Source organism: Cygnus olor, chromosome 1 (genome assembly GCF_009769625.2).
Source record: "Cygnus olor isolate bCygOlo1 chromosome 1, bCygOlo1.pri.v2, whole genome shotgun sequence".
In the NCBI taxonomy this organism is placed as follows: Eukaryota; Metazoa; Chordata; class Aves; order Anseriformes; family Anatidae; genus Cygnus; species Cygnus olor.
In genome coordinates, this window is record NC_049169.1 from 199,847,112 (window position 1) to 199,861,261 (window position 14,150).

Genomic DNA, 14,150 nt, shown 5'->3' on the forward strand with positions numbered 1-14,150 from the left:
TGCAGTGCACTTTTATAAAGGATACGGCGGTGCATAAAGTATTGTCCTTCTCCAGCCCCACAGACTTGTACAGAGAAAATTTCAGTAATAACCAGTTAAGGGTTTAAGCTCATGGGAAGCAGCCAAAGCTGGGAGAGACAGGATTCTGCAGCACAGCTCATGGGCCTTTCTCCATCCTGTGATCTCTGTGCTGTCTGTCCTGAGGGGAGAGGACACTGTCCAGTCTCTCTCTCTCTCTCTCTCTTTACCTGACATCTCTCTCTCTTTACCTGACCTTCACAACATATCTGTCCTTGTCTTCTTCCTTTTACTGTACTCCCTTCTTTCTTTCCATACAGTTGTTTCTCCACTGAGTCATCACTTGGTACAGATTTACAAGAACAAGGTGTAACAGAAGTAGTATCTATCACATACTCTCAAATAAAGTTCACAGAGTTATCAAGGCTAATAAAAATAGAGTGCCCGTGAGGGTGTTGCAGGCAAAAGGTTGTCCTTGGAGATACTCTCCTTGGAGTTGCAAAGTCACTGAATTATTCCTGAAACAGAATCTGTTGGGCTTTATAGGGCCTCTACAGCAGTCCAACTGATCAGCCTGTGAGGTTGGGATTCATCTGCAAAACCACAGTTCTTTAGACAGTTAAAAAATTAGACAAGTTAAGAAACTTGTTGCCTTACCTGTAAAACTTCCTTCCTGGTAAGCCAAGAGGATCAATGAAAGCTCTTTCTATAAACATTAGCTGATCATTCATGATTCGCACTGCAACTGGACTGCAGAAAATGTAGACAATGACATTTCACACAATAAGGAAACAGGACTGCTCATTTTCATTCAAACACTTTTCCTCTTCTTTGGACAGAAAAAAAAAATAAAGTGACAAAGAATGTCTACATTTCACAAAAAGATGAGGTTTTGCAAATGGAAATAATACATGTTTTATTAATGCATTCAGATTTCTGTGTTAGACAACTCAATAGACACTTGTTTAGTATTACGTGGCACTAGGAGGATCCTACTTAACAGCAGGGACAGGAAGGTAGAGATTTAGGTCAAGATATCTAGATTTTGCTGTTCACCTCTAAACCAAGGGTCCAGACTTCTCTCTACAATATACATACATATATATATAAATAGAACAATGTTGTAAGGATGGGATTCAGTTGGCTAAACACAACCACCATGTACCATACATGGTACCAAGGAGCACCTGGCCTCCAACCACTGCACCCAAAGGGCATGGGAGTCTCATAGGGCCCACAGCTTCAAAAGCACCATGTGGGTGTCTTAAATACTCTGGAGCATTGCCCTGTCTCAAGGCATGCTGAAAGTACAAACATCTGTGTCACCTACAGCGCTGAAGCTTAGGTGTCTAAATACAGAGCTCAATCAGACAAACTTCCACTGCTACCTGCTTTTCCATTTATTACAATAATTGTAATGACTAGCTGATATTTATAAGCTCTACAGACGATACTATTCATCACTGAAAGCAGAATTAATCTTGGCAGATATTGCGTGTCTCAGAGTTCAAGGGCTCTGGTCCATGCTAATCAGACAGGCTCCTTGTGTAGTCACTGGAAAGAAAGAGCTGCCCTGGGTACCTGAGGCAGATGTGATTAATTGCCCCTTCAAAATACAAATTTCACTCCGTGAAATATAAAGGGAATCAGCACAAGTAATTATATCTTCAAGGTAGCTAAAAACTGAGCAAGATGAATGCCACCCCAAGGAGTGACCAGACACGCAGACTGCACTAGGAGCAAACCCCAAACTGACACAGGCTTCAGATGGTTTTAATTTTTAACTTTCTCTACCCAAAGGCTGATGGAGGGCTTCAGGAACACCCCTGGACAAAGAAAGGAAAGACCACGGGTGAGATTTTGCTAAGATGGGATAGATTTTTCCAGACTTACTCCTTCTTGTCAACTTTTTCAAGTCTCCTGTGAAATTCAGCAGCAGCCTCTGAGAAGTTCACCACGGCAGAAAAAAGAGGATCTAGAGAAGGAAAGACTTTTTTGAACAACTTCAGAGGATCCACAGAGCCCAATATACCTTTCAGTTGCCCAGGGGGAGCAAAACTACATTTGTTTTTCTGTTACATCTGCATTAGTTTTCTTGTCTCTCCTAGAAGTTTAGTTTTTCAGTCTCCATTAGTTTCCCCAGTGCAGACCTTAAGAGCTGCACTCCCAGCAGTAACAGACGAGGACAGTGTAGAACTACGCCAACAACAGAGCAGAGTGCTGGATACGGCCTTCCCAAGCCCACATCTTGCCTCTGCCTGCCAAGGAGAAGACGCTGGCATTGCAAATGGAAAACTCTGCTGTTCCCCTTTTAACACCAGGATGTACTGCAGAGCTTAGGTTGAAAAAAAAAAAAAAAAAGCCTTACAGATCAAAATACCAGCTCTTCCAGCTGGCTGTGCAAAGGCAGCTGGATTTTCCTCTTGGAACATAATTTCCTATTCATATCATAAGAGAAGAGTGTGCTATTGAATAGTATTGAGGAAAACATTAAAAAAAAAGTCACAGTGGTGCACAGCCAGAGATGGGTAGGGTAAAGTAACCAAGCCCCACGCTTGCTGAGGTGCAGCCCACGAGGTGTCTCTGCCACGACCCTGTGCCATCCCGTGCTGCCGCTTGGTCCCCAGGATTTTGCCTGTTACACCTCGCTCTGGGCTGTAAGTCCTGTTGCTTTCTCCTGCTCTGCCCCTTAGCAGCACGTCTGAGCCACGTGGGATAGCTTGGCCTCAGAAGCAGCTACAGATACCTTCTCCTGCTAACGATGTCAGCTGCGATGATTTCCCTGTGGAAGGGTCAGTTTGATACAGACCTGGGAAGAAGTATTGACTTCTGCAGCTAATTTTCGTGGAACAAAAGGAAGGTGGATGGTTTGAGGAGGAGAACTTCTGGCCTTACCACAACTCATTACATCGTTTCACAACTTGCACATTTTGCCCACAAGTTTCAGGAAACTTTAGATAAAGCAGAGTATCCTCCCTTTGCACAAGAACATGTATTAGGTCATCTCCTAAACCCCGTCCCCAGTGGGGAACAAGGCCCTGCTGTGCTGGTAAACTCATCACGCTATTTTAGAAATCACATAGGCTTTCTGTTCCCACGACTCCTGTTGAAAGCTGCTCTGCAGTCTCATCTGCTTTCTATTTCCAGCAAACGTATTTATCCATCACCAGCCCACACTTGCTTGTTCTTGCATTAATATTTTTATCTAGTTTACATAATCAGAGGCACAGATTTTGCCTCTGCAACCTGTTTATGGACTGTACTTGTCCGCAACTGCGTTTGCCCAGGGTAGTAGTTACCAGTTTTGCAGAGGACAGGGCTGACATCACGGCTGTATCGAGGCCACAGATTATATTTCAGAAGCAGTAGGAGGGGATTTAAGAGAAAAAAGAAAGGTCATCTGAAAATATATAAGACAATTTGTGCTAATGTTCATGAACTATTCAGTGCTGCCACTTCTGGTTATTTTAAAAAATATCAATTTTATTTTTTTTTCCCCTGCAGACCTTAGCTCCTGATAGCCTATTATTACAAGTAGTATTTCACGAAAAAAAAATAAGGTTTCCAGTGTTCATTGTTGCAGAGGAGCAGCTGAAATGTGAATACAAAGGCAAATAAAAAAACTTTCTCAATTGTTGTGAAGGACAACTACGTGATTTAGTCAGGCTTAATTAACAAACAGCTTTCTGACATTCAGTGCTGTCAACAGGCAATTCTATGAAAATGCTGAGTGAAATGAATTTCAATTTGCAAAGTATCATAAAAGCTATCTATGCATTGTAATGCACTCTGGTGCAATAGATTATACAAAAAAAATAAAAATCATAGTTTCTTTTTGAAGAAATAAATTTAAACTGATCAGGAATCAGAGAAGAGACATGAAAATAATGAAAAGACTGGAAAATAAACCTTGTAAAAAAAAATGGCCAAAGTGCCACGTCTATAAAGTTATTAAGGAGAGAGTTAAGTGATAGTTAGGGATAAAAAGCAAAATAAAATAAAATAAAATAAAATAAATAAAATAAAATAAAAAAATAAAATAAAAATTGCTTCTAAAATCTAATTGACATTAGAACAAAAGTATATACATCAGTTGGCAATTAATTTGGGCAAGTTCTAATTTGAAATGAGAAGGAAACAGAAATAATGAAAATAAATTATTTAACAGAAAATTTGGTGGCTGTTCTAGTAGTGCAGAAAGAAAGTCCAATCTTGATGTTTCCCCAGATGATATGCTACAGTTAACACAAGAATGTATTGAAATAAATCTCATACAATATCTTAGACCAGATAATCCATCACAGAGGGCTTCCTCTGTCCCAAGAAGACTTTTTACAAAAATAAAAAAGGACATTTTTTTCAAAATATTCAAGAACTTTCCACCAAAATCATTATAAGATTTAAATGTCATTTTAGTTTTCCCCAAGTGAGGATTTGATTTGAATTACTTCATATGTTTCAGACAACCCAAACGAGTACTGCATCTTTGAAAAGCCAGTTTATGTCTCTAACCCATGGGTCCATCAGATACCATGTGGATTAGGACTGACTGAAAATCCTCCGTGGTACAGAAACACAAGGGGTGAACAAGGCAAGAAGAAAGAAGAAAGAGACGCAGAGGAAAAAAAAAACTGATTGTGGAAACCATCCTAGTTTGTGATCCAGAGTACTCTGCCTCTTCCATTCCATTTTATGTCCCTCATCACAATGTTTTCATGTGCTCAGTAAATGTATTTATGCAGAAGTTGGAGAAGGCTTCTGTTGCCTAAATGTGGTACCTAGGCACTGACACAGATGGTAAGAAGGTTTCCCAAGGTCAGACAGATTAAAGCCTCTGGCTGAGGTGGAAAGGACACCTGTATCTCCCAGGTTTGAGACAGTTGCCCCAAACATTTAACCTGTCTTCTTCTTTTAAGCAAGAGAAAATAATCTAGTCCTGGGTGAGAAGCAGGTAAATACTATTTCTTTGTTCTGCATTTGATTGTGGTTCATGACTGCTCATGAGCAGAACATAATTAATAACATGCATGAAAATTATTTTAACTCTCTCATCTAACCAATAACGTGCTAGTACTGTGTTAGGTTTAGAAAGATTTTTTTTAGAGGAACTTTCTTTATTATGATGGCAGAATTGAAACAGAAAAGGAATTCAGTTTCAGAGAGAGAACAGATATATCATGTCTCTGCATAATTTAATTAATGGACTCAATAAATTCTGCTGTTGCTATTACTCACCAAATGACACTTTGTAAGTTTTCAGCTGTTCTTCATGTTTCTTGGCCAGTTTATAAATTCTATTGCTATATCCTTTTAAGGCTTCTCCGTAATCTCTACAGTCGAATGGAATGATCTGGGAATCTGCAAGTTCATAAACCAGTTTGCCTCGTAACTTGGCAATTGCTAGCTGTTTCTTGAAGGTGGGGTCATAAAATTTTTCCACTAACTCAAAGGTCTCATACACAGTGTGATAAACAGGATAATTGCTGAATTTGTCTGCTTTCTGAAAAAGAGCAAGCAAATTTGTCAGTGCCATGTATTCTAAGTGCAGTTAACGGTTTTATTGATGGTACAATATTTTGCACAGCATCCAAATCAAAAAAGCTATTTCCTACAAAACACAATTTGCTATCCTTCCCATTTTTGTGTGTTCATCTTAGGAAAATGAAACAACCTGAATCCATGGACTGTCACACATGATGTGAGCAGGCTTCCTTCTCTCCATCTACACAGACCTGACTTCAGTTCCCTTGTACAGAGAGTGCCTCCACTGAAAGTGAAATCAGCCTGCAGTTCTGGATCGCAGAAATCCTCAGTCATGGATCCTTTTTATGTTGCATGGTTTTCCGAACAATATCAAGGAGGATGTGTATATTAAGGGGACTACTACTAGTATGATGGAATGAAATACACACCCCCAAACAGATTCTATAAATATCCTTTTGAGTACTTGACAGCCTATAAATTAAACATATCACTGTAATGTTTTACTCTCCAAGCTAATAGGTTTCTTATTTAATTAAAAAATGGCACTGATGTACAAATGAGACAAAAAAATTGTTGAAGCTTTTTTTACTAATTATGAATAAATGCTTTTAAAAGATGACTGGTCAGCCCTATTGAACTCCTTCAAGCAATCTGCATGGCTTACCCTATTCTTGGTGTAACGCACTCTGCCCGATGTAATTCCCAGTCGCTGGAAGTAAGCTTCGAAATCACTGCCTGATCCCAGTTTGTTTATTCTATATGTAGAAAAGACAACATGTCATAGAGGGAGTACTTATTTTATAATATGATGGTAATTTATGCAAAATGTAGATTTTCAAAGAAATGGAGGTTAGGGCTTCTGAAGGGCACACCAGGGACACTAGTAAGATCAGAGAGTAGACGAGCAGCAAGCTTAATTACTGTAACTGGTTTTATTCCAACACACTAATCCGGTATCCAATATTACTAGGAGAGTCGTTTAAAGGTAGCGACTCTGATTATGACACTGGCCACATTAGGAAAAAAATGTACATAATATACACAAGAGCTGTAGATTTGCATCAGATAAGCCTCTGCAATCTTAAAATATTAAACATCTATTTCCAAACTAATAAGAATTGGGAGGCAATCTATGTAAAGACAGATGTGTTTATATACTTAGCATATTCCACAGTACAAAGACTGGTAAATAATTTCCACAGCAGAAGATTAGCACTTATTACTTACAAGTAAATATTGCCATCTGCTGGGTAGGTGTGGCAAGACAGAGGAAAAGAAAAATAAAAACAGTATTAAAAACCTGAAATATTCTCAGTATTTTCAAATATTTATTTGAGTTTTATATTAAGTTTTAGGGTTAAATGTCTAGCCAGAAGAATAATTGGCATTTCTCAGATTAAAAAAAAAAAGAAAAAGAAAAAGAAAAATAACCCAGCTAAAGCTCTCCTGTTAGTATACATTTCTCAAGAAACTATTTGTTTCAGCTGAGAAGGATTAGATTTAGTGGCTTTTTCAAAAGGAAGAAATCTTAGTGAGTCTAATGAATCTAGAAGATCATATTGCCAAGGCTTGCAAGATGATAGGGTCACACATCCAGAACATTTGAGTCAAATCACACAAGGGGGCAGTTCTACTCACCTTATGGGAGTGTAAGGTTTAGCCCTACCAGTCACAGGCTTAGACAATGTTTTGAAGTTTTAATACCTTCAAATACAGATTTTTAATGTACATCCATTATATAAATAAAAAAATAATTATCATAAGAGCTTTTTAAATACTGCTGTAGGCAGTTTCTTTCAACAGAGCATTTGCTTAGCCTAACAATCTTATATTATCTCATCTGGTAGGGTGACTAAACTATACTTTAAATTCTTTCCCTGCCCTGCACTTCCATGATTGCTCTTCTATTCATAAGAAGCCTTTAAAGAGTGTGAGGTTTCATCTTGCAGTGGGTATAGATCATCATTTAAAAAAAAGGTCATACAATTTTATTTGATTTTAAAATCAAATATCGTTGGAGACACCATGTACTAAAAAGTTTTTGTATTGCTGTCATCAATAGCAATACATCTTGAAGAATTCTGTAGAGGAACCGTGTTATGATATGATTAAAATATTGGGAAAATAAAAACAGATATATATATATAAATAACAACTTACCTGGGATAACTATTATTTTCAGGTGCAGGGTCTTTCTCAAGCCAACTCTCATAGAGAGACTTCTTTTCATAACCCTCATCAGGGCTTGAAATCTGAAGACGAAAAGATTATAATCTCACTGGAAGTATCTCTAACTGAAATCAGTATCAAAGGAGACATTTACAGCTATCTGCATTGTTCTTAATCAACAGTGTTGCTGTATGCAATGAAGTACACATCATTTATTTACATTTCTTCTATACAGTTACGGATCCCAACTGTAAAGAGCATCTGACAGACACTTGGACCCTATCACAGACAGTACAGCAAGGTAAAAGATGAAGGATACTAGCTTGAACCCATCAGTTTTTGGAAGAAATTGGAAGAATACTTGGGATTTCTAGGATTTCTTACCACTTTATTATAGCCCTGTGTGCACAGGTGCACGTAATAGCACTATGGAGCTGCTCCAGCAGCAATCCTTTCAGCAGGCAAGGGGAGAAGAGAGCCCTAAGCCATCACAAGTTTGCTTCACACAGCAACAATATTCTCTCGACAGGTTAAGCCTGAAATTTGCCTGCTCTTTGTTATAGGAATTACGCTAGAAGGAAGGGTCATAACCAGTCATTAACTATATTACAGCAGTGTCAGGGGAACTAAACCAAGACTGGAGCCCTGTTGTGCAAGACATCGTGTGTACAAATGCAGGTCCCACCCCTACCTTAAAAAAATGGAAAGCTGCGTAATCATGAAGGGAAAGGTAAATACTAGTACAGCCATAATACAGCTGGGAAAACTACGAAGCAGTAGGAAATCAATTGACCAAAGCTGTTAGAAAATCTGTGGCAGAGTTACACATAAATAAAAACTCTGGCCCAGTAGTCTCCAGCTACACTTATCAATCTTTGTTAGTTATGGCTAAAGCCAGCATGGTCCTTTAAATATAAGATTGGCTATCATGTGCAGAGGATTGGGATTTATTTTTTTTCAAAATACAAAGCATAAATGTGCATGGTTAGATGCATAGTTCCACAGTATTGTTGAGTCTTAAATTCTGCACTGAAAAATATACGGATTCCAAATTGAAAATCCTAGGAATTCTGACCTCTGGGGTTATGGCAACAACTAGCAGAAAAAAAAAATAACTTTGTGAAGCAACCATTTGACTGCTGTCATTTTCAGGGCACTTTGGTCAAGTTCTACAGCTAAATTGAAAATGGCATATTAATAAGAGCAAGCTGAACTCTAATATATGTGAGTAACAATACTCTTTGCTCTGGCAGAGGTGTTATTCTGACAACTGTGGTCACGTCAAAACCATTCAGCCCAACTTAGACGCAAATCTAGAATCAGCACAAGCTCACTGCTACCTCAAGGAAGACATGGCGTTCTTTAAATATAAATGCAAAGTAAAAAGTGATGAAGAGAACAGGGGAATTGGAGTTGGACTATTGCAGATGTTGGCTGGTGAGAAACAATTTCAGAGATCTAGCAGTACTGCTGGGCCAAAAGAGATTGCCAACTGCTAAACATCCTGTATGCTAAGGACTACACTTAAATGCAGAACTCCTTGAAAGATGACACTTCATCTGTACACTACGTTTTTTGGTGAGAAGTGGTTCACAAAAAAAAAAAAAAAATGGGATGAGCAAAGAGCTCTTGGGGTGTATGTCAAAGATTTTGGTCTAAGAACACACATACAACATCCAAGTTTGGATGTTGGACTCTTCCATGTGAACAGAAATAACTTTCTTTCAGACATGCATAATCACCCACATCTGCACTAATGGTCTTTCACTTACTGGGCTTTCTGAATGAAATCCAACCCCATGCAAAAATCTAAAACAAAGCATAGGGAACATTTCAGTCCCGTTTCCAAGAATTAACTAGGACTCCTGAGGTACACAGGACTTCTGACTATGGCTATTCAAGAAACTAGCTACCAGCATATGCAAAGACTTTATGGATTGAGGCTCTGATGTGTCCATCTAGCCTCCCAGTCTCTTCCAAAAACAGCACGGCAGTCAGAATATCAAAACTAAGAAAATAATAATTTTGCCTGAATTCTTCTAGCCATTACAGAATTTAGTTGTTGTTGTTTTTTGTTTGTTTATTATTAATTATTATTATTATTTTTATTTGTTCTTGTTGTTGTTTTAAGATTATTGGAAAAGACACAGCTTAGCAGAGGTATAGATCTTAGTTATCTTTATAGCAAGCTACCTAAATACAAGCAGATACCTCTGCAAAATAAAGCTTCCATGTTGCTTTAGTTTCTCCCCCTTTTGCTAATTCAATTCACTGGAATTTTTAAAGCTCCAGAGAATAAAGATGTTTGAACCCTTAAATTAATTTTATTCTGTGATGCCAGAATCAGTGAACCAAGAAAAAGATATATTTCTACAGTGTCTCTCAGTCATCTGTATACATGTTTTTATGCCACCAGAAATGATGGCAGAGGTAGAAGCAGTCTTTCAACAAATGCCCCTTAGTATCCCTGACTTCTCTAACAGAATCCATCAGAACATCTTTTTCCTTGGGAAAAATTCAACAACCTCTATTAATGATCTTACAGGAAAGTTCAAAAGGGTGTGGGAGAAAGGTTTCACAACCTGTGAGGTATGGTTTGCTGGAGGTCACTTGTGACACATCAACACTGGTAAATTAAAGATGGTTTGGAAATTTAAACTTAAATTTAAAATTTTCCTCCAGAAAAAAATATGGCAAGGAGTATCTTAAATTTATTTGCCAAAACAATGAAAAAATATAGTCTAAAGAAAGAAAGGATTACAAATGAGATTCTTTGGACAGAGACAATACGATAGAAGAAAACTGCACAAAGTGATTGAATGTGTACGGAAGGCAGAGGACAGTAGAGAATCAGATTGCTGTTGCAGAATTCTGCTCTGTGAAAGAAACAGAAAAGAAAAAAAGAAACACTTTTTTTTTTGTCTATAAGAAACTAATAAGAAAAAAAAAATCTAAGATGTTCCAGCAGTAGCTTTAAGGAACTCAACCAACAGTCAGACTTCTCACTGACAGCTCTCTACCATAAACTCATCCAACTTAACAAATGAAGCTATAAAGAATATGAATAAATAAAATGTACTTCTAGGAGCTTTTTAGCAAGGAAACAGCGTGGAATTATGAAGTAGTTGTCAGGTTTTCTGTTGCTTATATTACTCTTCTATTGTTAAATCTTAAATAACACTGAATAGGAAGACTTTCAAAAATGCCAGCCCTAAGAACTTCATATGGTATGTCAAAGGAAGTTTCCTACCCAAAGCCAGCAATAGTTGAATAGTTGACTTTAGATCAAAGAATGAGATGCTATTTTTACCCCAGAGCATATTTTAATTTGATTATTTTTTGCAGGAAAAAAAAAAAAAAAAAAGATCCCTGGGTAAACGGGTTGCTGCACAGAGAAAGTAAATTATTCTGACCAGGACCCTGCAGCACTAGGGACATAGGAATTTGTATAGGTGAAACAGACTGCCCTTCAGTGTGCGAAGTGTGACAGCTGATGACTGAACAAGCACAGCTTCTTCCCCTGCAAGGAAGAAAGAGTACAATAAAAAGAGTTGATAAGAAAATAAAATGTAGAAAATGGAAGAAAAACAAGGGAACAGCATAGATAAACCACCTCAGATTCACATGATGGCATTTCCAGTGTCAGAAGAAAATGTACTGCATCTGAAAATAACTCACAATGAATGCATCTTATGGGAAGCGATACTCATAGCTGGAGCCATCCTACCAAGTGAAGTTTCAGTGCAGATTTCTAGATTAGACAAAGTCACTTAGGTTCCCTTAATAACAGGGGAAGAAGATTCTTAGAGGGTTCTGTACGCACAAGAGTAGACAACCACATTTGGGCAGATGAATCTCATCCTATTTCTACCCATTGCCTTTAAAGGGAGCCTATTTTCCTATTTTTCTTAAGTCAGACAGAGATGCCTTCACTTAATTGAGATGAGGATAGTGACAATGGATCATTCTATGTGCCTCAGCTGGTTAACAACTTATACAGCCAATGAAATTTCATGCCTTAGTGGATCACAGTCCTTCAGCCTTATAATAATTCATGCTGAGAGGTGAAAGCAAAGGAGACATACTACAAGGCCACTTGTAGTCAAGCAAATCCACACATCTGTCCTATTACAAAACCCACTCAATCCTTTCATATTTATCATTGTGTTTCAGGGTCTCAGTGAGAAATGGAGAAGAATCGGGTAGAACCAAGAAAAAATGGTAGCTTGCCAATGTTAAAATAATAGATTTTAGATTTTAATAGATTGCACTTGAAATCAAAATGTAAAATGCAGTTTATTTCCTTGAATGCTTATTTTAGAGAATTGATTTTGCTCAAGTGTTTAATTATCTGGAATTTATTTATTTATTTTTGGACTTATCTATATAGAATTATAGAGAGAATCAGAATTATCTCTACATAGTATTATCTTATTATATATTGCAAATAACATTCCACTTATATTAGTGATACATTTCAGCCTTCCTACAAATACTGAGGAACTGTGAGCCTGGACTGTGTACCACTGAAGGGATGTTTGACTCTAATTTTGATAGGATCAAGATTCTTCCAGCATGGCTATAACATAAAAAGAATATTATTCAATAATCCAATTTTATCCAATAAACTTGCAATTTTACATTCTCAGAAAGTCACAAATAATAAACACTCTGATTCAGTACCTCTTTTGTTAGATTATACACCAGTCTGTAGAGAAGAGGGGTGCAGTCAACTCTTAATGTGTAGTTGCCTGAAAATGAAACACAGACATGGAAATCTTCCCCCGCATACCATTGGCATCGTCTTCCTAATGGATTAGTCCTGCAGTTCCTTCTTAGACAAACTTCTCCTTGACTCTAAGGCAAAGAATTTAGATCTTGCCTCAGAATATATACAGAAACAGACTATTTATTTGGTCACCATGTAAAAGCTACTGCTCCTACACAACAGAGTTGCATTGGTTATGGTACATACACAGTAATGTAATAAAGCCTTCCCATAGTTCTAGAATATGCCCAACTCTCCCTCATCTCCTACAAATCCTTGTCACTCACATGCTCCCCAAAGCTTGTATTAAACAGAAGCAGTGGTAACATCCTAGAAAAAGAAGTAAAAAATAAGTCAGTGCATTCAGAAACTGACATTTCCCTTGCAAGAGTTTTTAAGAAGCTTCTCAATGCAGCTGCTTCTTCTCTTACCATGAAGAGGACTTTTGCAATATTTTTTTTTCAGATTGTATCTGGAAAAAAAAACCACAAGTCATCTTCTGAGTAAGAGACTTGTAAGACTTCTGGCATTTTGTAATTCAGTATTAAACCTCACCCAAACAGAAGGCAACAAAGCTGTAGAGTAGTGTCTTTATCTATTCTCTTCTAAACATCCCCTTCTACCACCATGCTGTAGCTTCTTCACTTTACACCCATGAAGTTTCAACATTCCCTGGGGGCTATGTTGAGCTAGGTATCTCCTCCCAAAGCTGTCCCAAAGAGCCCCACTGGAAATAAACTTTTGCCGCTACTGAGGTAGGTAGGCTGTAAAGCAACCTTCTCTGTAGGCTACCGCCACCCAGCAGCAGCTGGGATGGACAATAGCAAAGGGGAGTGAGAAGGCTTCGACGCAATGAAAGACAAGCTGTCAGATAACACTGCTGCTGGGTTTTGACACTGCTTTAGGCCTTTTGGTCATCCTTTGCATGGTGTGTACTCACAAGAGGACTCAACTGACAATTACAGAAAACCCCACGTTGATGGAAAAAAATATTAGGTAAAAATAATGTTTCCAAAGAGAGCCTATATTTGAGAACTGGAAATTAGAGTCACAAAAATGCCTAAAAGGATGACCCACTATTCCTGCCTTGGGTGCTAAAGGACAATCAATAGAAATAATTTGCTGTTCAAAACATGGCACAAGAAGCACTGTAGAGAAAGTGCGATGATAAACAAAGTAATTCCAGAGTATATGGATGTTATAGCTCTACAGGGGATGCTCAGAGTGAAGTGAAAGATGTCCAAGACACTTAAAACAGTCCACTGAAGATGGTGTTCTTTTTCTTTATGTATTTCTTTTCCAGTAGTTTTACTTTTGCATTTTCTTTAATGCATAAAACAAGAGGCATGTTTGAATAATTATGATTTGGAAGAAAATTGGTAATGCAGCAGCATGTTGGCTGCAAATCAACTAAAAAAAAAAAAAAGTGTTACGATCCATGCTGAGAATATGAAGTAGTTGTAAAGCTATTATTTCATCCGTGAGATCTAGGCACGAAATTCTGCTCCACTTTTTACACAGCATGTAGGCTACATAATTGAAGGAACAGCTCTACTCTCCTTATACCCCAACTCCAACCGAGCATTTAGAAACTGGGTTTGGCTTTTCTTTCCCTTCAATCCTTTTGTGACAGATAGAATTTTCAGCTGACAGGAATAAAACAAAATTTTAAATGTGCCTATTGATATCCATTTTATTCACACAGAGTAAG

The 14,150-nt window shown here is 37.8% G+C and overlaps 1 protein-coding gene across 1 annotated transcript in view; it reads right to left on the reverse strand.

Annotated features, from left to right (window-relative positions):
* Positions 1-14,150, reverse strand: part of LOC121063645 (N-acetylated-alpha-linked acidic dipeptidase 2-like) — a 47,186-nt gene that overhangs the window by 8,910 nt on the left and 24,126 nt on the right. The window contains exons 13-18 of the mRNA XM_040544279.1: positions 12,355-12,422; positions 7,663-7,754; positions 6,167-6,257; positions 5,254-5,518; positions 1,912-1,993; positions 676-768 (exon numbers count right to left, since the gene is read on the reverse strand). Of these exons, the coding sequence (XP_040400213.1) occupies positions 676-768; positions 1,912-1,993; positions 5,254-5,518; positions 6,167-6,257; positions 7,663-7,754; positions 12,355-12,422 (691 nt within the window). The remainder of the gene's footprint in view (positions 1-675; positions 769-1,911; positions 1,994-5,253; positions 5,519-6,166; positions 6,258-7,662; positions 7,755-12,354; positions 12,423-14,150) is intronic.